This window comes from Mixophyes fleayi, chromosome 4, assembly GCF_038048845.1.
Source record: "Mixophyes fleayi isolate aMixFle1 chromosome 4, aMixFle1.hap1, whole genome shotgun sequence".
Taxonomy (NCBI): Eukaryota; Metazoa; Chordata; class Amphibia; order Anura; family Limnodynastidae; genus Mixophyes; species Mixophyes fleayi.
This window is the reverse complement of record NC_134405.1, coordinates 138,499,304-138,522,870: the sequence shown is the minus strand read 5'-3', so window position 1 is coordinate 138,522,870 and position 23,567 is coordinate 138,499,304. Positions and strand designations below refer to the sequence as shown.

The following is a 23,567-nucleotide window of genomic DNA, read 5'->3' as shown; positions in this document are numbered from 1 at the left end:
GTATAATTTTTAAATTCCATTTATAGTTTATATTGTTGATTATTTATATTAGTCTGTCATGTGGATGGAGAATTATTTTGTATTACACACACATGCAGTTCACAAGGAGCTTGCAGTAAGGGCACACCCAGCAGGACACACAATTTGTGGGATACACAACAATAGTGTGTGGAATCATCTCCGGGAAACAGGAAGAGCGGCCACTTCCTACAAAGGAAATGTGGGCAGGCCGGACACCTCTCTCATACACAGCTCTGTAACTCCAGACTTGTGTCACAGCATATACACACTAGTGTAATAACAAGTTCAGTGTGCTGTCCAAGAACACTTGTGGTGACAGACTCAAGCATCTTCAGAAATTCTAACCAGGGATGTAAGGTGAGGTTGTGTGTTGAGACCAAAGGATGTGTTCACAAGAGGTGTGTTCAGTACTGTATAATTCAGTTGTTAGTATGTGTGAGGATATAAAGTTTATTCACAAAATCATATGTAGAGTATGGCTGTACGTTTTGTGATACATTTCTTATATTCTCTCAGGGTAACTGTTTTGGTTCATGTACATTGCTATTGGGATATGAACTTGCTGCCTTATTTAGTGGTCAATCCATTTTTGGATTTCATTGCTTTGTAGTATTCATTAGTATGTTCTCTGCCTTGTGTGACATAATGTTATGTGCACTATGAGGTGTTTTGCATTGGGTACATAGATCAAGATATGTTTGCAGAAATGGCTAAGTGTTTTTTGTTATAGGACAAGATAGATAGGCAGTTATTTTCTAATATGCCTGCAGCATAGGGGCATTATTAGGTCCTGCACCAGGGTCCAATGCATGTGGTGGAACCTATATATTATCTAATCTGTGTGCCAGAGTGAATTAGGTACATTTCCATGGTGTTGAAAAGTTCACAACATAACCATTGTACTCTTAAAATAGCAGGGACAGTATAGAAAAAGGGGACGTGTGTATATATATTGAATTGAGCACTGGCTGTGGCAGAAAATCACACTAATGAGTTCTAAAAATAGAGAAATAAAATGTAATATAAATGCAAAATAAGGTAAGAAATGGCTACACCAATTGATTATACCGACACTGTCCCTATTCATTGTGGTAACATTGTGATTATACCAGTATTGTGCTCCACTTGATTATATCAACACTCTGCCCAATTGATTATATTAGCACTGCTCTATTTCTAATATGTGCACTGTGCCAAGCAATGCCTGTCCAATACCCTATAGTTAACATCCCTGTCTTTCTCCAGTATCTCATATAGCCTTTCTGTAGTGATAACGTCATACAGACTGCAGGCAGTCCGTGAGGAGTATTGAGCAAGGTGACACAATGAGCTCTACAAGAGGTACTAGAAAGAGAAGTTTGATGAGAGGCAGCCAAGGGGACCTCAGTTTCAAGTACCATAAATATGCTGCCTGAGGCAAGGTGAATAGAAGTGCACCTTGGGAGTCATGTGAGTGCAATAGCTTATGTATCCTGCATTGTGTCTCTGAAAGTGATAGTAGAGTACTATCTTCCTAAATTGATTTGGTGTACCTTGAATGCGCTAGAATAGTTGATATTAAACTGCCCTTTGTTTTCCATTTTAAAAACTAAATTGGTTTTTTTTGCCAGTCACAGTATGATATTTTAATTTAAGGAATCCTGAACTGAAATTCAGGCATTGGATAAAATCACAGACCAAAAAACATGGGTTTAAGGTGTCTTGATTTTAATAGAAAAATAAGGATCCTCAGGACTTTTCTAGTTATTTACATATTATGTCCTCATAGACCTTAGCCAACATCTTTTTTGAACCCTCATCCAACAACACTGGACACTTTTTCGCTAAACCATAGGATTTCTGTTGTGGTCCATCAATTGTTGTGGCATCAAATTGGGTCACATGTTAAAAAAAACTGTATATTTTGAAATGCAAGTATTGGTAAAAACAACTAACAATATTGTTACCACTCACTACTTGCTGTCGTCCTAGGATACACAACGTCATTAGTGACTTTAATATATCGCGCAGTTAAAAACACCCAACCAACTAATTGAACAATGGTTGACTAGCTGGGTGGGAATGGAAATATTGATAGTGTTGTAATAACCCAAAATATAAATCTAGGCAACAAATCAACATGTGACATGTTTGTATTTAAATGTGTGGCTATTTGTAAGCATGTGCTGGAAACTGGGTCCCTGTGGACCTTATACACAATACACAGGATGTTCACCAGAATGACTGCAAAGAATTGGAATTTCACAAAGAATCAAGCCTGTTATAATTTCCCCTGCTTGTTAGATCACTTTAAAAACATCACATGGCCATGGAATTGTTGTTGTTCTTTCATTGTATAATATTTGCTCAGATTTACCTTATCGACACTACTACTTAAATAAAATACCTCCTAAAAATCTGTAAAAATCCCTCTGTTTATATAATTCTGCTCTCAGGAAAACTCTCTTTTCACCGTTCATAATATTGCAGTAGTTTCCCATATTTACAGATATTTACAGTAGCATACCAGATTTGTAATATTACTTGCTTATTTCAAATATGCTCTAATCTTCCCTTTTCATATTACTCTTGCTGTATACAGCAGTCTGATTTTTTTGCACTCTGTATATGTTGAATATTGTTTAACAAGTTTATTCCTCTTTAAAATGTACCTATCTTCCAATTTTTAAAAATCTAGCAATAATCGTAGAGCCGTATTAATACCCTAATTGCAATGTCCAGTTCAGCTTTTTACAAAAAAATCAGATATTTTGCCTCTCCCTTGTTCTTATACTTCCTGTCAATATTTCTTAGGCATTATTTAAATTAACTGTGGGCTGTTTTGTGAGATGAAGATTATGTGACACTAATCTCATCAGATTATATATAGCCATTGTGCTGAAAACTGACAAACTTCTTACAGTTAGATTATATTACAGAAATGTCTCAGTAGCACAGTGAGCATGCTCCTTTTATTAAACTGGATGCTCACCCTCTCAATAATAATCATAAATATTTATATCTGCCCAGCAGATTGCAAACTTCATGTAATCATGTAAAAAGTAGGGATGTGCACCGGCGACTTTTGGTGTCTCATGTTTTGTGTTTTGGATTCGGATTTGTTTGAGGTTTTGGGTTCGGATTTGTTTCGCAAAACACCTGCCGAAAGGTTTTGGTTCGGATTTAAAGTTTTGGATTCGGATTTTTTTTGAAAAAAGCATAAAAAGTTCAAAAATCAAGTTTTTGGGCTTATTTTCACTCCTACGCTATTATTAACCTCAATAACATTCAATAATAATCATTTCCACTAATTTACAGTGTATTCTGAACACCTCACAATATTGTTATTAGTCCAAAACGTTGCAACGAGGTATCTTTCTGGACTGCATAGTGGAGTGGTCCCCACAATAAAATAAGAAAACCGGCATCAACTGGTCTTAATTACACCAAAAATTGTATCTGGACTGCGTAGAGGAGTGGTTCCCACAATATAATAAGAAAACCGGCATCAACTGGTCTTAATTACACCAAAAATTGTATCTGGACTGCGTAGAGGAGTGGTCACCACAATATAATAAAAAAACCCTCGCCTGGTCTCAATTCCACCAAACAAGTATCTGGACTGCGTAGTGGAGTGGTCCCCACAATATAATAAAAAAAAACCTCAACTGGTCTGAATTCCACCAAACAAGTATCTGGACTGCGTAGTGGAGTGGTCCCCACAATATAATAAAAAAAAACCTCAACTGGTCTGAATTCCAGGGAACAGATGGCGGACACCGGATGGACATCTAAAACCAACATAGCAGTTAAGGGCGCAGTTCCTCTTTTTTGTGACTGCACAAACAATTAACGTAGTAATAGAAATGACAGGTTTTTTTTTTTGTTTTAAATATAGAAAGAAAGAAGGTAGTACTAGAAATGGCAGTTATTTAGTTTCTTTTAAATAGAGAAAGAAAGAAGGTAGTACTAGAAATGGCAGGTTTTTTTTGTTTTAAATATAGAAAGAAAGAAGGTAGTACTATAAATGTCAGTTATTTTTTTTTTTTTAAATATAGAAAGAAAGAAGGTAGCAATAGAAATGGCAGTTCCTCTTTTTTGGAACTGCACAAACAGTGATGAAAATGAAGGTGGAGCTGGTGGCATGTCACGGTCCTCTTCAGAGGACAATCTCCTGACCAGCAGGTCTTTGCACCGCTGTAGACTTGTGTCCGCCGGAAACAGAGACACAACATACGCTTTAAACCGAGGATCGAGAACGGTGGGCAGAATGTATTCCTCTGACTTTAAAAGACTGACCACCCTCGGATCCTGGCAAAGCGTACGAAGGGCTTCATCCACAAGAGCTACATGCTTGGTGGAATCGCAATGGTGTACCAGCTCCTCCCTCACTTTCTCCAGCTGCTTCTGCAAAAGCCTGATCAGGGGAATCACCTGACTCAAGCTGGCAGTGTCGAAACTGACTTCTCGTGTGGCAAGTTCAAATGGCTGCAGAACCTTGCACAACACGGAAATCATTCTCCAGTGCGCATGACTCAGGCGCATCCACACTCCTTTTCCTATGTCGTAGGTGGCTGTGTAGGCTTGAATGGCCTTTTGATGCTCCTCCATCCTCTGCAGCATATAGAGGGTGGAGTTCTAGCACGTCACTAGCTCTAGTTAATTTAGATTGCAAGGCTTGTAAATACTTTGAAGATAAAAAAAAGCAGGCTGCACAGACTGTGGAGCTAGAAAGTGAAATTAAATGGACCACGTTACTTTGGTGGCTATCTATGCCCCCTCCCCCCCCCCCCCGCCCTACACTTGTAGTTGAATATAAAAAAAGCAGCCTGCATAGACTTTAGAACTAGAAATTCAAATATACAAAGAAATGGACAAAGGCTGTTTGATATCTGTCTGCATCAGATCCCCTCTTCACTAGGAGTAAAATAGAAAACTATTAAGCCGTTATATAATCTAGAATATAAATAGAAATTGAGAAGGGCAATTTGGTATCTGTCTGCATCATAATCATCAACATCCTCCTCAGCTTCAGCTACATCAATATCCTCCTCCCGGTGTACAACATTCACACCTTCATTAGCCAAATCTGTAACTGGACTGTGGGTGATCCTTCCAGCATATGCAGAGGGCGTGCTGCAAATGCTGGATGGAGTCACCTCTTCCCGTACAGTGATGGGAAGGTCAGGCTTCACAACCACCAACACCCTTGGACTCGCCTTGGGGATTTGTGATGTCATCTGTTTAGAAGGCAGAGTTCTTTGCTGTTTTGTTGTTGTTGCTGACAGCATAACTCTCTTAAATTTTTTGTAGGGGGGGGGGGAGGAGAAGGGCTTAGATCCTTGGGTGAAGCTGGACCACTAGTCATGAACACGGGCCAGGGCCTAAGCCGTTCCTTGCCACTACGTGTCGTAAATGGCATATTGCCAACTTTACGTTTCTCCTCAGATGATTTTAAGTTTCTCTTTTTGCTATTTTTTGAGAACTTGGGCTTTTTGGATTTTACATGCCCTGTACTAGGAGATTGGGCATCGGGCTTGCCAGACGACGTTGATGGCATTTCATTGTCTATGTCATGACTAGTGGCAGCAGCTTCAGCATTAGGAGGAAGTGGGTCTTGATCTTTCCCTACTTTATCCTCCAAATTTTGGTTTTCCATTATATGTAGCACAAGAGAGCGTACCCCTAAGCCACACACACTCGGCAAAGCCTTTAAAAATTATATGCGGCACAGGAGAGTACCACTGGACTTATACTGCTGAATCAGTGAACTTTGTAATATATCAGTACCACTGGACTTATACTGCTGAATCAGTGAACTTTGTAATAGCAGTACCACTGGACTTATACTGCTGAATCAGTGAACTTTGTAATATATCAGTACCACTGGACTTATACTGCTGAATCAGTGAACCTTGTATTAGCAGTACCACTGGACTTATACTGCTGAATCAGTGAACTTTGTAATATATCAGTACCACTGGACTTATACTGCTGAATCAGTGAACTTTGTAATAGCAGTACCACTGGACTTATACTGCTGAATCAGTGAACTTTGTAATATATCAGTACCACTGGACTTATACTGCTGAATCAGTGAACTTTGTAATATATCAGTACCACTGGACTTATACTGCAAAATCAGTGAACTTTGTAATATAGCAGTATACCAATGGACTTATACTGCAGGATTGTTTTGGGATATTTTTTTATTTTTTTTATAATTTCTTTTTTTGTAATTTTTTTTATAACTTTTTTTGAAATTTTTTATAATTTGGGAATAATGGGGAAATAACAATGCCCTTAGAAGGACAGAGCACAGGACACAGCACCACTGGACTGAACAGGACACAGCACAGGACCCAGCAGCACCACTGAACTCAGAAGGACAGAGCACAGGACACAGCACCACTGGACTGAACAGGACACAGCACAGGACCCAGCAGCACCACTGAACTCAGAAGGACAGAGCACAGGACACAGCACCACTGGACTGAGCAGAACACAGCACAGCACAGCACAGCACAGAACTGAACAGCACAGCACAGCACAGCACGAGATATAGCAGGACAGAGGACCACCTAACACAACCTCCCTCTACCCTGATCAATGCCCGAGTGAAGATGGCGGCGACTACCGGAGAATTTATAGGATCCGAGTATCGCGAGATCCGACAGCGGGATTATGACTCAGAGCCTCGGTTTCAGTTTTGCAATTGGCGGGAATACCCGGATCTGTCTGGGATCCGGCTCGGATCGGTAACGTTCGGGTGGGCTCGGATTTCAGATATCCGAGCCCGCTCATCTCTAGTAAAAAGGTGAAGATAGAAGACAATATGGGCCCGATTGGTCAAGGAACGCATACTGAATGCAATCTGTGTTTGTTTTGAAATGCACTGAATTAGAGCATACGCACGACCAAATTTAACAAGCAGCAGATCTGAAGATACGTGTGCTGATGAATTCAGATGTAATTCTGCTCAGCTCTACTACAGAAGACACTGTAGGGTACGTCCAATACCTAATGCAGAAAAGAAAAACCTATTCAAACCATCTGTTAATAATATAGGGGAGGCATTAATAATAAAATGTTACTGAGTTTAGTTGCGTATGGTCCAGTTCTGCGCATGAGCTGATTAAATTTGTGGATTATACGCACAAAATTGGCATTTATGTTCCTTGATGAATCAGGTCCTATATTGGCTGTGACACAAAGTGAACATAACATGTTAAGTTGTGTGTTGGCAATTGAGCTCTGTTTAACATAAAGATGTCTGTAAGTATCAGGTTCTGTATATTAGAAGAGTCTTTCATGTAAAATACTTTGGTAGCTATTGTCCACCATATTCAGAAATGTATACCCATAGTGCCAGATGCTGTAGCTACAGGCTGTGATTCCTCTGACTGGCATTGACTACACTAATTACTGTGTTTGTGAGAGTTTTAGAACATTGATCACTAAAGGAATGGGTTACATTCTCCACTTGAAGCCATCAATTTTTATGCTACGATTTAACCTGGCTGGAAAAAGGTGGGTTATAGCTTGAAGAGCAAGTTTTATTTCAAGATGGTTGTGTGTACTTACTGTAATGAATCTCTAACTCTGTGTTATCTAGTATGTGTTGCATGTTACATTATTGGTAGCTGCTTGATGCTCTGTCACTGCAATTTTTTTTAAATTACTATAAAAGGTTAATTAATGCTACACATTAAAGTGTCACCACTCGGACATGTTTATTTAACACATGGATCATATAATAAAATATGGATTTAGTCATATACATAGCTTAACCTTGTCAAACACATCCACTAAAACTTAATGCTCTATCCTATATATATATATATATATATAGGCAACATCTAGCCATTACTAACACTAAGCACACAATCTCCCAGGCCAAATGAGGAGCAGAGTAAGATGTTATAAGCCCTTCTGCAATAATACCCACCTTTTAGTACTGAGAAGCAATAGCATTGCTGCTTCCCATCCAAACACACTTGCATACAGGCTGCATTGTCGGAGCCCCATCCTCCACCTCCCTATTCTACCACACGGGCTACACACACAACTAGCCCTGTAGCATTGTCATCCTCATCCTAAAACCTACTTTATATAATACAACTTCCCTGCAGTTTCTTAACACAGAACAGCACACTCTCATCCCTTCACTTCCTCCTCTATTAGTTCACACAAATCCTCAGAAAAGCAGTCTAGCACATGCATAGCCTTCCTCTCAGCACACGTAGAAATACACCCACTGATCACACACCCCTTTCTAATCATTTCCTCCACACTATTTCTTCCCCATCTCACTCTTTTTCTCCTGTGGGTGCTTCTTTTACCATCTTTCCCTTTTCTGTGCTCCTCTACCCCCATCCTTTCCATCACTTCTGCTCACACTTTTCACATTCTCTCTCGCTCCTTCTCTAGCAATCCCCATAACCGTATTACCATGGTGATGTCGCTCTGAGCTCTCTTTCTGAAACTGAAGAGAAGGTAAAAAGAGAGAAGAGAATGAGAGAGAGGTAAGAAGAGAGTGCCAGAGCTTAGACATAGAAAGTGTATAGGAGGAAATGGGATTCACAAGACAGTTGAAATGAGTGATAGAAGAATGCAGTTGGGTAAGAGGGCAGGGGTTTGGAGAGAAAGGGAGGTGTAGTGGTAAGGGTATGATAATGGCAGACAGGTGAGCACATAACTAAGGAGCAAGAGAGTGATGCAGAAAGGCTGAAAATGATAAGAAGATTGTGTACGATACTGATCAGTAAAGATTATATATATATATATATATATATATATATATGTATGTGTATGTACATATATATATATATATATATATATATATATATATATATATATATAAACATATATATGTTAGCACAGCACACTGTGAGAGGAATTGAGTGAGACAAAAACATAGGGTAACAGGAGCACTATCAGAAAGGCCCGGATAATGTCCTCATTGTCACATTTTGCAGCCTGTGCTCCCTTGCCTCTCACATGAAGGGAAGTATCTCACAATTGCTTGTCTTGCCTTGTTTCCCCTGTAGTCTTTTTATGATTTGTGTAATTGAAAATGTATCTTATGGTATCACTGTAACATTAGATGTTAATCATTATGAGTGGGAAGGTAATTGCGTGGGGCATGCAAGTGTGTGAATGTGTAGGTGTGCAGTATACAGTATGTACGCATATGAATGTACGTCATGGTTACTGTTAAATGTGTGATTGCGAGTGTAGGTATGTGATGTAATTTATTTTTTGTCGCTGACAGAGTACCCATTAGATTGAGCCAAAGCAGCATAGCGACAAAAGTGAGAAATATGCCTGCCTTATGTATTGACATTGTCATTTCAGGTTAGATTCAAGCTATGATATAACTATTCAGTCTATACTATAGCAATTTAGATTGCACTGAGAAAGTTAAAGTGCACAAGTATCATCTCATGCTCTACAAGACTGGATGTCTTAAATATAAGGTAGATGACAAGTTGTAAAGGGGTTGTGATAACATATTATTAAGGGCCAAAGCTGCTCACAATAATTCTTCTTCTATGATTGTCATGTAACACATGCGGCCCTATATATGCTCTCTAGTTTATCACTGACCTGCTGGCTTTCAAGCAATCTGGCAGTATCTGCAATGTCGTTGGGATAGACATGGGCTCAAGCTATATTATTCGATACAGAGTATCCACAGTGGCTGTGCATATTTACAAACACGTGAAAAAAACTCACATAAAGGACACAATGTGAAGAATATGCACACGCCATTATTACCATACCATTACTGTTATGGCCTTTTCAGAATTTAAAGGATAGCTTCACACAAAATTGAAAATACAATTCTGGGTGGAGTTCCATAAGATATAAATTAGCACATACTATTTTATTCTTGCGATCCAATGGGTCTGTAGTCTATGCTGTCCTTCGGCGATGCTCTCCTCACTCCTTCCTCAATATGTTGTCAATCGATAACACATGCCTGTATGAAAAAGATCCCACCAAGGTAGGAGTGCAGAGATCAATGTGGCAACATTGTAGACATCAAGAGCCCAGAAAGACCAGGTGAAACACAAGACTCCTGGCAAGTGTTATGAAATTCTACACAAAAATGAATTTGGTGGGCAATTAGTTTTAACTCTTAACTGTAGTGTCCACCTAAATCTCATTTTTAAAGAATGGTCAATATAACACAGCCTGCCACATATGGGTTTCCCCTATTTGTAATCTATAAATTTGTGCGGTATCTTTGTCTTCTTCTGCCCTAATTGAGACCATTTGGAATGGCAGGCACATGGAGATTCATAGAGACTCCCCGGCAATCTTCCTCCCACAACCGTTACAGGAATTGCCATAGTTGGGCAGGCCACTAGACTACTATATCACTACCCTGCATAACATTTTCCTTGACACACTACCACAGGTGATGCAGATCTTACACTTACCCAGTCACACAAAACTAATCCATATCTAAATAGAGCATACTTGCCAACTCCCGCATTTCGGGTGAGTCTCACGGACTCCCGGGAGTGTATGGCAATCTCCCGCATCAGGCAGAATTTGGCTCAAATCGCCGCGTTTCACCGGGAATTTGACGCGATTTTTGGAGACCCGCCTCCTGAACGCCCACCGTCCCACTGCAGCTCCCGGACCATACTTGCCATAAGTTGGCAAGTATGAAATAGAGAACCCTCTTGACTCTAAATAAGTACTGATCCTAAGGTGCACTGTCTGTTCTTCCTGAGGCCTATCTTTTCATACTCAGGACATTCTACAACTGAGCTGTATTTCTCTCTCGTTGACCACCATGATTGCTGACACCTACCAAACTACTCCACTAGCATTTCTCACACCAAATGTCATACATGTGGTTATCAAACCAGGAAGAGGCAACAGCAGTGACTATGTGTGACATGCTCGTGATACATAAAAGCCACTTTAGTTATCCTGAATCTAGTGTTAGTGAATATAGAACTAAAATATATCATGATACAGCATAATTCTAAAAACAGTATAGGGGATTATTTACCTCCAGGACATATATTTTGCTTCACAATTATAATTTCTTGTGCAAAAAGGGTTAACACATTTGTATAAATTTGAACTTGCGACCCAGAGGTTTGGGGGAATATAACTTGCAGAATAGAGGAAGGGATTATCATCAAAGTAATTAACAGCAGTCAGGCATTTGCCTGTCAGGATAAGTCACTCCCCCACACTGGATGCTGTTAATTACTTTTATGTCACTCACTGCCTCCATTCAGCAAGTATAATACATTCCCACCTATTTAAATTGATTACATTTTTGCAGATCTCATGTTTAACAGTCCTTTGGCTAATATGTTCAAATACTTGCAATCTCTGAAGTGATGTCTACAAGTGAAGCATTTACTTAAGCTAATTGTATTAGTTGGAGCACCTAATATGTACTGCATTGTGTAGCATTGACACGCTAACAATACTCCATTTAAGGATTCATGTTTATTATTTGGATGACCCACATAGTGTTTTGCATTATCATTGACATTTCCAATGTAGCACTGCAAATCAAACATTTGAAACGCAGTCAGAAACTAGCAATCCTTGACCATTTTACTTCCGGGGATATGACTTTTGAAAAAACTTTAACATTGGTGTCTTCACATTTAAATGCAGACTCCCTGGTGGCAAGAGCTTGTCTGATTTACCGTGCAGTGCTGATTTAATTTGGCACTTTCAGTGTGTGGTGTGATTTCTTTTCTCTTATTTTTGATGGAGCTGAATAAAAGGCTGTATAAAATCTCAGTGGTGAGTGGTGGTGGTGATGTCATTCATTGCTTTTCATAAAGCATGTAACACAACTGCAGTCAAGTAGTATTGTGTGTTTTCCTCTGGAATATTGCTACCTTAATCTTCTTAATAAGATTATTTATTTTACTAGAATATTTTATCAATAGATTTCAGCACTTAAAGCTTTTTTTCTTGTTTTTTTTTTTGCTTTGTGTTTATGATCAGACTCTCTAGGCTCTATCCAATATTTTTATAGTATGGGGATAAAGAAACATTGTTTAAATGGCTCTCCGAGTGCTTTTTCTAACTTAACCTGGGTACGCAATACAGAAAATTACTACAGATGTGATTTCTGTAACAAATTTACAAACGACTGAAAGTTCGGATAATCAGGCAGATTTATGTGTACACACCAACACGATTTACCTTCAGATCTTTGCTCTTCATCTCTCATAACCACCTGCTGAAAAGATCGTGGCTATAGAGATCTGCCTATTCTGCTGAGCATGAGCGCACACACACTTCCACATTTGCCCGACATCATTCCATCATTGATCGTGATTTTAAGGAAGTTTAGAAAACCAAATAAACCCATAAGTTGTCCTTTGGTGCGATAAAACATGATTGTGGAAGCGTACACACTAATGCAGTATCTGACCAAACGGTTATTTATCATGCGATCTGCACAATAACTGCATGAATGTTTGGTAGTGCGTACCCAGCTTTAGTTGACTATCATTATGTTATCAAATCAGCAGTTTGTTTGTTTTTAATTTCCACTTCTCCCACAGCTTGATCTCTTGCCCACTTGTATAGTTAGAACTATACTTCTGATGGTGGTTAAGGGTATGCTTTCATCTGCTTTACAGTAATGAGCCTGCACTACTGGGGGCTGACACAGTGGACTTCCTGCTCTCTATACAAAATACCATCATCTTTCAAGGCTCTCTCTTACCAGTCACAATTCAACATATTCTGCCAGTTGCCTTCTTTCTATGGCAGTGAGAGGGACATTGGGTCTGATTCATTAATGAAAGTACAATTTTTTTTACTTAGCTTTTCTCCTGGACAAAACCATGTTACAATGCAAGGGAGGCATATTAGTTTATTATTTTGCACATAAGGAAAATACTGGCTTTTTTTTTCTAGATCAACTTTAAATTTCAGTGTACAAATAAGCTATCGAGTATTTGTGTGCTACATGAGAAAACAGGCAGTATTTTCCTTATGTGCAAAATACTAAACTAATTTGCACCCCTTGAATTGCAAAATGGTTTTATCCAGAAAACTTAAGTAAGAAAACTTACTCAATTTCTTGCTTAACTTTCCTTAATGAATCAGGCCCATTGTGTAGGTTGTGTGTGGTTGGGAAAAGAGACATTAACAATGTATATTGGTAGCATAGAATATATGGCATATACAGCTGAAAAGTATAGAGACGGAACATTTATAAATTACTACCATTTACTAAGTTAAAGTAGACTGAACGGTGAATGGTTCGTCAATATACAACCCCAACCAAAAATCCCCACCCTAAAGACCCTTTACCCAATAAACAAAATACTGATAGTATTTTCAGTATTTAAAGACTATGGAGGGAGAATGTAAGCGGGAGAACTGATCATACCAAGATCTCCCCCTAATATATTCCTAACTGTGGACTTTACTGCTCATATTGCTTGCCTCAAATTTTTATTTATTTCTAATATACCCATGGTTTCTGCTACTCTGTACTATTTAATTGGATAGTAAATGATGCACATTAATCTTACACAGATTCATACTGATAATAAAAAGGTGGAGAGGGTCTAGTTCATTACAGCTTTACAGCTTTAATTCTACTTCTTGTTATTCTACCTAATATTTTATATTATAAGCTCATATAATATAGTCACACTGTGCTTTTGGTGCTAATTCACTGAGAAAATAAAGTACATGTTTAAATATACATGTTAAGCTGCGGAGGGGGTTTGTTAAAATGTACAAACAGATTTTGAGACGGAAAGGGAGAGCATCCTAGCTCAACTTTAAATCACAGAATAACAATAAAGCTGCCTGTATTTGAACTACCGTATATACTCGAGTATAAGTCGACCCGAGTATAAGCCGAGGCACCTAATTTTACCTAAAAAACTGGGAAAACTTATTGACTCGAGTATAAGCCTAGGGTGGGAAATGCAGCAGCTACTGGTAAACAGGAGACATATGTAAGTGATGGAGGGGAACTAATATCTTACAGTTTCTGGTGGATCCAGCAGGACATTGCAGATAGGTTGGGAAAATTGGAGTCTAATATCTCCCTGAATATGTTACCTAAACTAACATTTTAGTTCCTGTTTTTAGCAACCAGCTACCAGCGCCTGAAATATGAGCAAATTGATGCTGTAGTGATTAAAACCCTGGTTGTGGCGGGCTACTAAAAGTTGCTGCACCTTACCAGAATCATGGAGTTTTCCTCCCTCGGGGTCTTCTCCACTGCGCTGTTGGGATCGCTAGATTTTTATAATGAGTGTCCACAATTAAGGGTCCAATGTGCAAATAGGCTGCAAGTCAAAGCCCCAGTTCCATGTCTCCTCATTGCGCCAGTTAATGCCAATTACATTTGATGCTATTGTTGCTGAGACCTCCTCCGCAGTGGAACGCATGTGCGTTCCACAGACAGGAAGTTCGGCATTTGGAACACAAGTTTGCGTTCCAAATGCCGAACTTCCTGTCAGTGGAACACACATACGTTCCACTGTGGAAGTTAAAAGCTGAGGGACGGGAGACAGGAGTTCACTCGTGTATAAGCCGAGGAGGGCTTTTTTCAGCACAAAAAATGTGCTGAAAAACTCGGCTTATACACGAGTATATACGGTATATGCAAAAGCAGGCTGCATTTTTCCTGCATGCAAACAAAAGTGCAGTTGTACCCGTTGTATCGCAACACTGTGTAGGTGGCATGCACCATCTAGCTTGATTTGCTTCTAGCTGTAAACGAGGCCCTATATTGCCATCAGAAATTGTGGGTTCCAGTACAAATGAAACAGGCAAGAACCCCATGTCAATCCTGATGCTCGACACCTGTCTCCCCATGCCCACTGGTCACTAAAGTGTTACCTCCCCTGTTGGTGGACTATGTTATTCTCTATTACCTGTTACTGCAACTTTCACAACCTGCTGCTGGTCTCTAGTCTAGATCCTGAAATTTTGGGGTCTGTTTAAAAAATGTATAGGTACGTGCATTATGGAAAGCCAATGTGCAAGCGAACACAATACATATCACACAGTATATAATATATACAGCCAACCTTCAAAGGGGCAGCACATTACCCTTAATTTTGAGAATGAATCAAAATCCCAAAAAGAAACTTGACACACCCACATCATTCATCCCAAACTACCCTTACATGCTCCTCACTTGCTCCAAAATTCCACCACATGGCACTCAGACCACCCACATGCCCTTAGACCCCCACATGCCACAAAATGCACCCAAATACACACAGATTTCATCACACCTCTCCATATGCCCTCAGACATTCCTGAAGCCCTTAACATGCCCATCAGACCTCCTCCCATGCTTCCCAGATCTCCACACATGTCTCTTACCTGCCACCAGTCCTTCACACATGCCACACAGACTTCCACACATGCCAGCCCTTCAAACCTCTCCACATGCTCACTTAAACTTACAGACTCTTTTAGACTTCTCCACACCCTCACTGGTGATTTCCTTTGGAAATTCCAATGCAGACTGTCAGACTGAGATTGATTGTAGCCTCACTGTACAGCGACAACAGGAAGATGAATGTGATGTCAGACCACAACATTACTTGACTGAGACTGTCACTTTCGTATGGGCAGGCGACTGTCACTGGTCTGGGTGAAGCAGCGTTACCCTGCCAGGCTGGTGAATTAGAAAGAGCACAGAAAGCTCACTGCTGCCAGAATCATCTGTAGGCAGCGGGCCCCTTGGTCAGTCCAGGCCACTTACTGTAGTACTCCTTGTCCTGATTGTAAAACATTGTAAACATTCAAGATTCTCTTCTGTCAGCCTACAACTGCAACTGAAGATGACTAACCAAAACAATAAGTTCACAGCATAAGCCTTATGAAATGCAATAGGAAAAACTTATTAGGAGAAAATACTTACCAAAGTACTAACAAATCTAATAAAATATAAACATTTTGTGAGGAAACAAAATGGATAGGAAGAACTCCTTCGTATATACAGTATGTGTTTGGCATTTCAAATAAATACATTAAAAAGCACATTTATTTTAAACAAAAAAAAAAATCATGCCTTGACTATGACACCCTTCAGTTGAATGAATGGGAAAACGCAGTTTAACAAATGCTGCATTGGGTAAGGTCAATGCAACATACTATATATAGAGAGACAGCAGATTGTGCCAAAATAGGTGCATGAAGTCACAAAAGGGAGAGAAACTGTATTCTAGCATTTTTGTAAAATAATTAGCATTGCAATTTTGTACTTTTTCTTCTGGTTTTCATGTTTCTAGGACTTATGAAAAACGAAAGCTAGTGCTTATATATCAGTGTACTGGTACAGAAAGGGGAAGTAGTGATGCTCCACTCTTATTATGACTAGTAATTAAACATGAAACCCAGATCCAGGCTAAGGGGCAGATTTACCAATGGGCAAAAGCGTTTTATTTTCCGTTTTGCCCTATATATCAAATGGTTACTGCCAGTAATAACACTGCTATCGCCAGCAATATTCCTGCTGGCGGTAAGATTCATTTACTTGGGGAAGGCTAATTAACAAGTTTAGTGATGGTACTCTCCCCAATACCAGCTCTATTATTATTTGAATAATGCATTTTTTAATGTACTATGGTTAAATACACGCGGTACGTCACTCACTTTACATGTATCTTTACATGTATCATCATCATCACCATTTATTTATATAGTGCCACTAATTCCGCAGCGCTGTACAGAAAACTCACTCACATCAGTCCCTGCCCCATTGGTGCTTACAGTCTAAATTCCCTAATGCACACACACACAGACAGACACACAGACTAGGGTTAATTTGTTAGCAGCCAATTAACTTACCAGTATGTTTTTGGAGTGTGGAAGGAAACCGGAGCACCCGGAGGAAACCCACGCAAACACGGGGAGAACATACAAACTCCTCACAGATAAGGCCATAGTTGGGAATTGAACTTATAACCCCAGTGCTGTAAGGCAGAAGTGATAACCACTAAGCCACCGTCAGGGCCGGACTGGGACTAAAAATCAGCCTTGGCATTTAAAGCACACAGGCCCACGTGTTGTGGGCTCTATGCACTATATTGTTGCACACTGATGCTGGCGCAGTGTGCGTTGCTGGTGCAGTACAACATAATGTAGTATGAGTGTGTGTGTGGGGGGGGGGGAACTATTTCTCCTAATGACCTTCAACATTGCATTGTTAGCACCCCAATTACATCAATAAATACCATGACAATACATTATTAGTGCCCAAATTACAGCAATAAATAACCCCCCACACACACTCATACTACATTAATCACCCCCACATTACAGCAACCGGCATGACCCCCCACATTACAGCATCCAGCATGATCCCCACATTACAGCAACCGGCATCGCCCCCCACTTTACAGCGTCCAGTATCACCACCCACATTACAGCGTCCAGCATGACCCCCCACATTACAGCGTCCAGCATGACCCCCCACATTACAGCGTCCGGCATCACCCCCCACATTGCAGCAACCGGCATCACCCCCCAAATTACAGCAATACCCTCTCCTACTTATTAACAATACTAAGCCCCAAACACACTACAGCATTACCGCCACCACGCCACCCCATACTACAGCAATACCACCAATTATACAGGCGCCGTTGTAGGAAACCAATGTTTTGCTTTTTTTCAAATCTCCCACAAAATAGCAACAACAGAGTACTTACACACATATAGTTAACAGGTACCCTTTTCCCTCAATTAAATAGTAATGGCAGAATTTTCATGAATCATTCCACATGAAATAAAACTCTAACATATATCTAAAAAAAACATAACTATTGAATGATCATTTGAACCCACACGACCGCATTAAAAGTATTTCCATCTACAGCAAAATGTCAGAGAAAAATATTTTTTTTACTAACTTTTTTTAGTAACTGGATTTGCGTCTTTTCTATTTATTTTAAATAACACAGAATATAAATTAAGGGGGATATTGGAGGTGGGTGAGAGATAATTGGTTGTGATCCATCAATTTGATGGAAAACAGGAAACATTTAGATTATTTACCAGGAGACGTCTACCCCTTTGACTCACAGGCAGGGCCGACAAGAGGAATTTTGGGCCACAATACAGCAACTTCTTTGGGCTCCCATCATAATCAACAATGAATGACTTGCCTTTGGCAGAAGTTCATATTATGCCACACCGTAGTGCCCCAAGGTCATATTATGCCACATCGTAGTGCCCCGAGGTCATATTATGCCACATTAGTGTCCCCAAATAACATTATGCCATAGTAGTGCCCCCAAATCATTAGTAGTGCCCAAACAAAAACTCATTCACAAATAAAAATTGGTTCAGCATATCAGATACTGAGAGTGTGAGTCCCAGGAGCAGCTTAATACACCATTTACAATGCAAACAAAAATATATATATTGACACAATCACAGATAAAATTTATGACAAGCAATGTTTTTTCCTCTTAATTAAAAATCTCTGTACAGATAGATATGCAAGAAACACTACAGCGCAATAATAAGCAATACATAGTGTTTTAAACGTCATTGGATACACAGTAGTGCCCCCAGTTCATGAAAGGATGGTTAAAAACACATTGCACACGAGAAAATATATGAACTTACCTGATTATGGCATTCTGTGTTCTGTTCTCTTACTGGGCACGCTGGGCGAGGAGGGATCCGCAGCTGTCAACTCACACAGGCAGTCGGGAGCAGAAACAGAGGGCAGTGGTCGAAGCGGAAATTTAGAAGTGCGGTTATGGAAAATATAAGTGAATGGAGTATGAAGGCTTGATTTTTTATTTTTTGTAACACTTGTCCCCTCTGTGCATTCCCATTCTTCGTTACTACTTGTGTTTTATGATGGTGGCATCCCTGACATTCCCATTCTTAAGATGTCTCTCCCTTTACACTTTCTTTTACCTGTGCCCCTGCACTATCTTCTCCTTTGTCCCTCTCACTTAGCCCCCTGCACCACCTTCTCCCCTGGCTCTCTCACACATCTTCCTGCACCACCTTCTCTCCTGGCACTCTCACACATCTTCCTGCACTGTCTACCCCCCTGGCACTCACCCGTCTTCCTGCACCCTCTACCCCCTGGCTCTCTCAACCCTCTTCCTGCACCCTCTACCCCCCTGGCTCTCTCACCCCTCTTCCTGCACCCTCTATCCCCCTGGCTCTCTCACCCCTCTTCCTGCACCCCCTACCTCCCTGGCTCTCTCACCCCTCTTCCTGCACCCCCTTCCCCATGGCTCTCTCACCCCCTCTTCCAGCCCCCCCTACCCCCTGGCTCTCTTACCCCTCTCCCAGCACCCCCTGGCTCTCTCACCCCGTCTCCCAGCACCCCCTACCCCCTGGCTCTCTCACCCCTCTTCCAGTGCCCTCTACCCCCTGGCTCTCTCACCCCTCTCCCAGCCCCCCCTGTCATTCTCACACCCCCTCTCCCAGCACCCCCTACCCCCTGGCTCTCTCACCCCTCTCCCAGCCCCCCTTGGCTCTCTCACCCCCTCTCCCAGCACCCCCTACCCCCATGCTCTCTCACCCCTCTCCCAGGACTCCCTACCCCCTGGCTCTCTCACCCTCTCCCAGCACCCCCTTCCCCCTGGCTCTCTCACCCCTCTCCCAGCACCCCCTTCTCCTTTGGCTTTCTCACCCCTCTCCCAGCACCCCCTTCCCCTTTGTCTCTCTCACCCACTCTCCCAGCACCCCTTTCCCCCCTGGGTCTCTCACTCCCTCTCCCAGCAGCCCCTACCCCCTGGTTCTCACCCACTCTCCCAGCACCCCTTCCCCCCTGGGTCGGTCTCTCACCCCCTCTCTCAGCAGCCCCTACCCCCTGGCTCTCACCCCTCTCCCAGCACCCCCTTCACCTCTCTCACCCCCTCTCCCAGCAGCCCCTACCCCACTGGCTCTCTCCCACATAATCCCCACAACTCGCGGCACCCCCGCGACCCCCCCCTATGAAAATTGTGGCACCCCCACGACCCCCCCCTCCCCCATGAGTGTGATCATGAGTGTGAGAGAGCCAGTGGGGTAGGGGCTGCTGGGAGAGGGGGTGAGTGCACAGCATAACGGGGAGGGAGCTGAGGAGCACGCAACAGAGGTGGCTGGTTCCCGGGTAGGAACCAGCCACCAGAAAGACAGGAGGAGTCGGGCCGGCCCATATAGCCAACGGCCCTTCTTGCATTTGCCAGAAGTGCCAGATGGCCAGTCCGGCCCTGGCCACTGTGCTGCCCACATGTATGTATATATATAAAGAGACAGCAATATTCCAAGAAGGAATGCACTCAAATCACATCATTTAAACCGTGCACAGGCCATAAAAATAAAAATAAGTCCATGGATGTTCAGTGTATATGAACAGACCAGCACAGGCTTAAAAAAAATATCAAAACATTTAATGAAGTATAAAATATGTTACAGAGTAATGCCCAATGATCGTTTCAGTGTTCCACACTCTCCTGAGGAAATGCTTCATACCCACTGTTTCTATTACTAGTACAATGCAAGTAAGTAGTCTGACAATGGAACCCATTGTTTCCAATATCTACATACCCACACATGTTTTTAATTGCATTTGGATGTATTGCGGTTTTCTGCATGCTTCTTGCTCCATTTAACACAAGTTAAATGAATAGAGGTCAGTGGAGTTACCTGCAATATCCTTCCGAATGCAAGTAAAAATACTAGTCAACAACCATGGCATACATTTGTATTTCACATGAGGTTTGACGTTCATTTGAACTTGCAAATAAAATGCCTGTGAGTACCCAGCATTAGAAATACAATTATTTTTAAGTCAAGGAAAATTCAAATGATGCAACCTGGAATATTATATTTCTGTTAGATCTTTTGGATTAGGTCATACCTCCCAATGTTGGTTTCAAGAGCAGGATGGGGACGTGTTCACTCCCTACGTGGGCAGTTGAAAACTAATTAGGTGGGGATTTTAATAGTGAAACTCCACCAGTCTTGGTTTGATTGTCCAGAAAATATTTTTGAAATTACTCGCTGTCCAATACTATATTTCTGTAATTCTGTCTTAACACCTTAACCAAAACTATAGTTAGTAGCAACATATAATACAGCAGACTCCAGTTACCTGGATTTATTCCACATAAAAAAATCTTTTTAGCAACCAACTTTTGTGGCTATGCTGGGCATTAGTATAGAAAGACATCAGCATATCTATATACAATTTAGGATGTTACCCATTTATATAGCACACAAACCACATCTGTGTGGAAGTTCACGTTGCAAACATTCAATTAACTACAAAGTGTCACACGAGATATTGCGAGAAATGATCTGGTGCGCACACTTCTGTTAATACGGCCCTGAAATCGTCATTGGGGTACGATAATAGAGTTCCCCGTCCTCTTTAACAATCAAAGTCCTTTTTTAAAGATTGGTTTAACTTTAATGTTAAACTGACTAAATGATATATCTTTACTTTTTAATAAGCCAATACCTCAGGTTACACTGACAGATTTAGCTAAACCTGCTTAATATGATAAAGGATCACTTGCTCTTGAACCTTCAGTTCAATGCTTACTAATATGTGGCTTTCAGTAGCTTGACCTGTACCTCAAGGGAGCCATGAATTTTGGGCACGACAATAAAAAAAACAAGAACAAACTAACATGATCAAAATCTTGTACCTTGATGTACAGAATAACAGGGCGTTATTGGGGATGGAAACGAGAGGTGGGGAAGAGTGTTATTGACAAGGAGAATTTTTCCCTTTTCAGAACTGTCACAACAATTTGACAGTTTGGGATATTTCCTGAGGTGATAAGTTTTTCAGAAACATTTACCAAGTATGTATACCTGGTGAAGTTAAAACTATAGAATTATGGCTAACAAATATATACTGTACTATATATGAGAGAGCACCTTGTGTACAATGACTACAACATTAACAAAATATTCAAACTTGTTCCATCAAATAATCTCCTTATTCAGCATTTGTATGATAAATTTTGCAAATTTCACCAGTGGAATCTTACCGCAACCACACTTCACAGCACAATGAGTTGACAGTTGCCATCCCCTTAGCTCTATTTATATAGACAAATTCAGTACAAAAAGAGTGCAGAATGACACTACCGCAGAAAGTGACAAGGCAAAATCGGATCCTAGATTGTATTTTTGAGACTTTGCACCGCTGCAAAATGGGCTGTTCTACTGTAAAACTTGATTAGCACAACTTGTTGCTACAGCTTTGCTCATCTATATTTAACACCTGTACCTTTTTGGCACTAAAAATAGCACAACTCATTTTTTATTTAGAATACACATAATGTAATAACACATACAATACAGGTACATAGTTAAAAAATATATACAAAAATGTCCAAAAAGTGGAATTGATGTCAGGTATAATAGTAATGTAAAGAGAATAGATAAAGCATTATCCCTAACACTTGTATAAGTCCACAATACAGCATTTGCTGTCGCGGCTGCTGCCTCCAGACTTTCACCCTTTCACTGCCACACTAAAGATAAGATATATGCATACAGGCAGAGCGCTGAACGTAAAAAGACTTCCATAGATCAAGTGTCTTCAAATCTTTAATCACAAGGGAAAGAATTACACTTACAGGATCACAGGAAATTTAAAGCATGCAGTGTGTTCCCCTGCTATATGTTTCAGATTGCTGGTTCCTCAGGACATTCAGGGAACATACAATATTCCAACCTCATTTTAAGAAATATAAGTAGGGATGCAATCAAGATAATTGACATAGGTCACTAAACTATGATCCACATAATTTAAAGACAAACACAATAAGCCAAATAGAAGTCATTTCAGTTTTCAGCTAAAAACACATTACAGCCCATTACTAAAACCATGAGGAATCAGAGTATTAGTTTCATATATGTAAAAGGATTTTTTCTTACTTCATATAACCAGACGATCCCCTCCTCTTTTACCTATGGAGATCTGTTCAATGGCACGAAATGTCAAACAACCTGGATCACCATTCTGAAAAATCCCACAATAGTGAAGGAGAATATAAAGCTACTTGCATGAGTAGTGTTTTTGAACTTTATATATCTTTGATGTAAGGTATATTATACCACTTTCATACTGCCGCCCCTGCAATATCCCGGGTTTTTGAAGCTGGGTTTTTGCAGGGGCTCGGAGCGTCCCAGCTCAGAAACACCATTCACTGCAAGTCTGTGCCCTGGCAATTTGTGGGAGTCATCACCAGAGCGCTTTTCATTGGCTGAAAGCTGGAATATGAAAAAAAAAACCTCTCTCTCTCTCCCACCTATGCAACTATGCAAAAACCCGGGTTGCACCATTCATAGTGCAGGCAACCCGGGTCCGACCCGGGAATTACCCCTCGATAAATCCCGGGTTGAAGACCCGGGATTTTTCACTTGTACCATTCATACTGCCCCAAGACCCGGGTCGTTTGAGCTCGCCCCGGGAAAAACCCGGGATTTTGGTGCAGTATGAATGGGGTATAAGTCGCAAGATAGAAGAGGGCATACAAGTATTATTTAATCAATGTACAGTATGTAATATAAAGTGCCTCCATAAATATATAAATATACGTAAT

At 40.7% G+C, this 23,567-nt stretch overlaps 1 protein-coding gene across 8 annotated transcripts in view; it reads left to right on the top strand.

The window, feature by feature from the left end:
• Nucleotides 1-293: 293 nt before the first annotated feature.
• The window catches only part of SHANK3 (SH3 and multiple ankyrin repeat domains 3), a 275,347-nt gene continuing 252,073 nt past the window's right edge, over nucleotides 294-23,567 (top strand). For 3 of the 8 annotated variants that reach the window (XM_075208460.1, XM_075208457.1, XM_075208459.1), the window contains exon 1: nucleotides 8,310-8,525. In XM_075208460.1, coding sequence (XP_075064561.1) covers nucleotides 8,515-8,525 — 11 coding nt within the window. In that variant the 5' untranslated portion in view covers nucleotides 8,310-8,514. Of the gene's footprint in view, nucleotides 379-8,307; nucleotides 8,526-23,567 lie in introns of those variants that run through there. The other 5 variants (XM_075208462.1, XM_075208463.1, XM_075208456.1 and 2 more) reach the window with 3 other exon arrangements.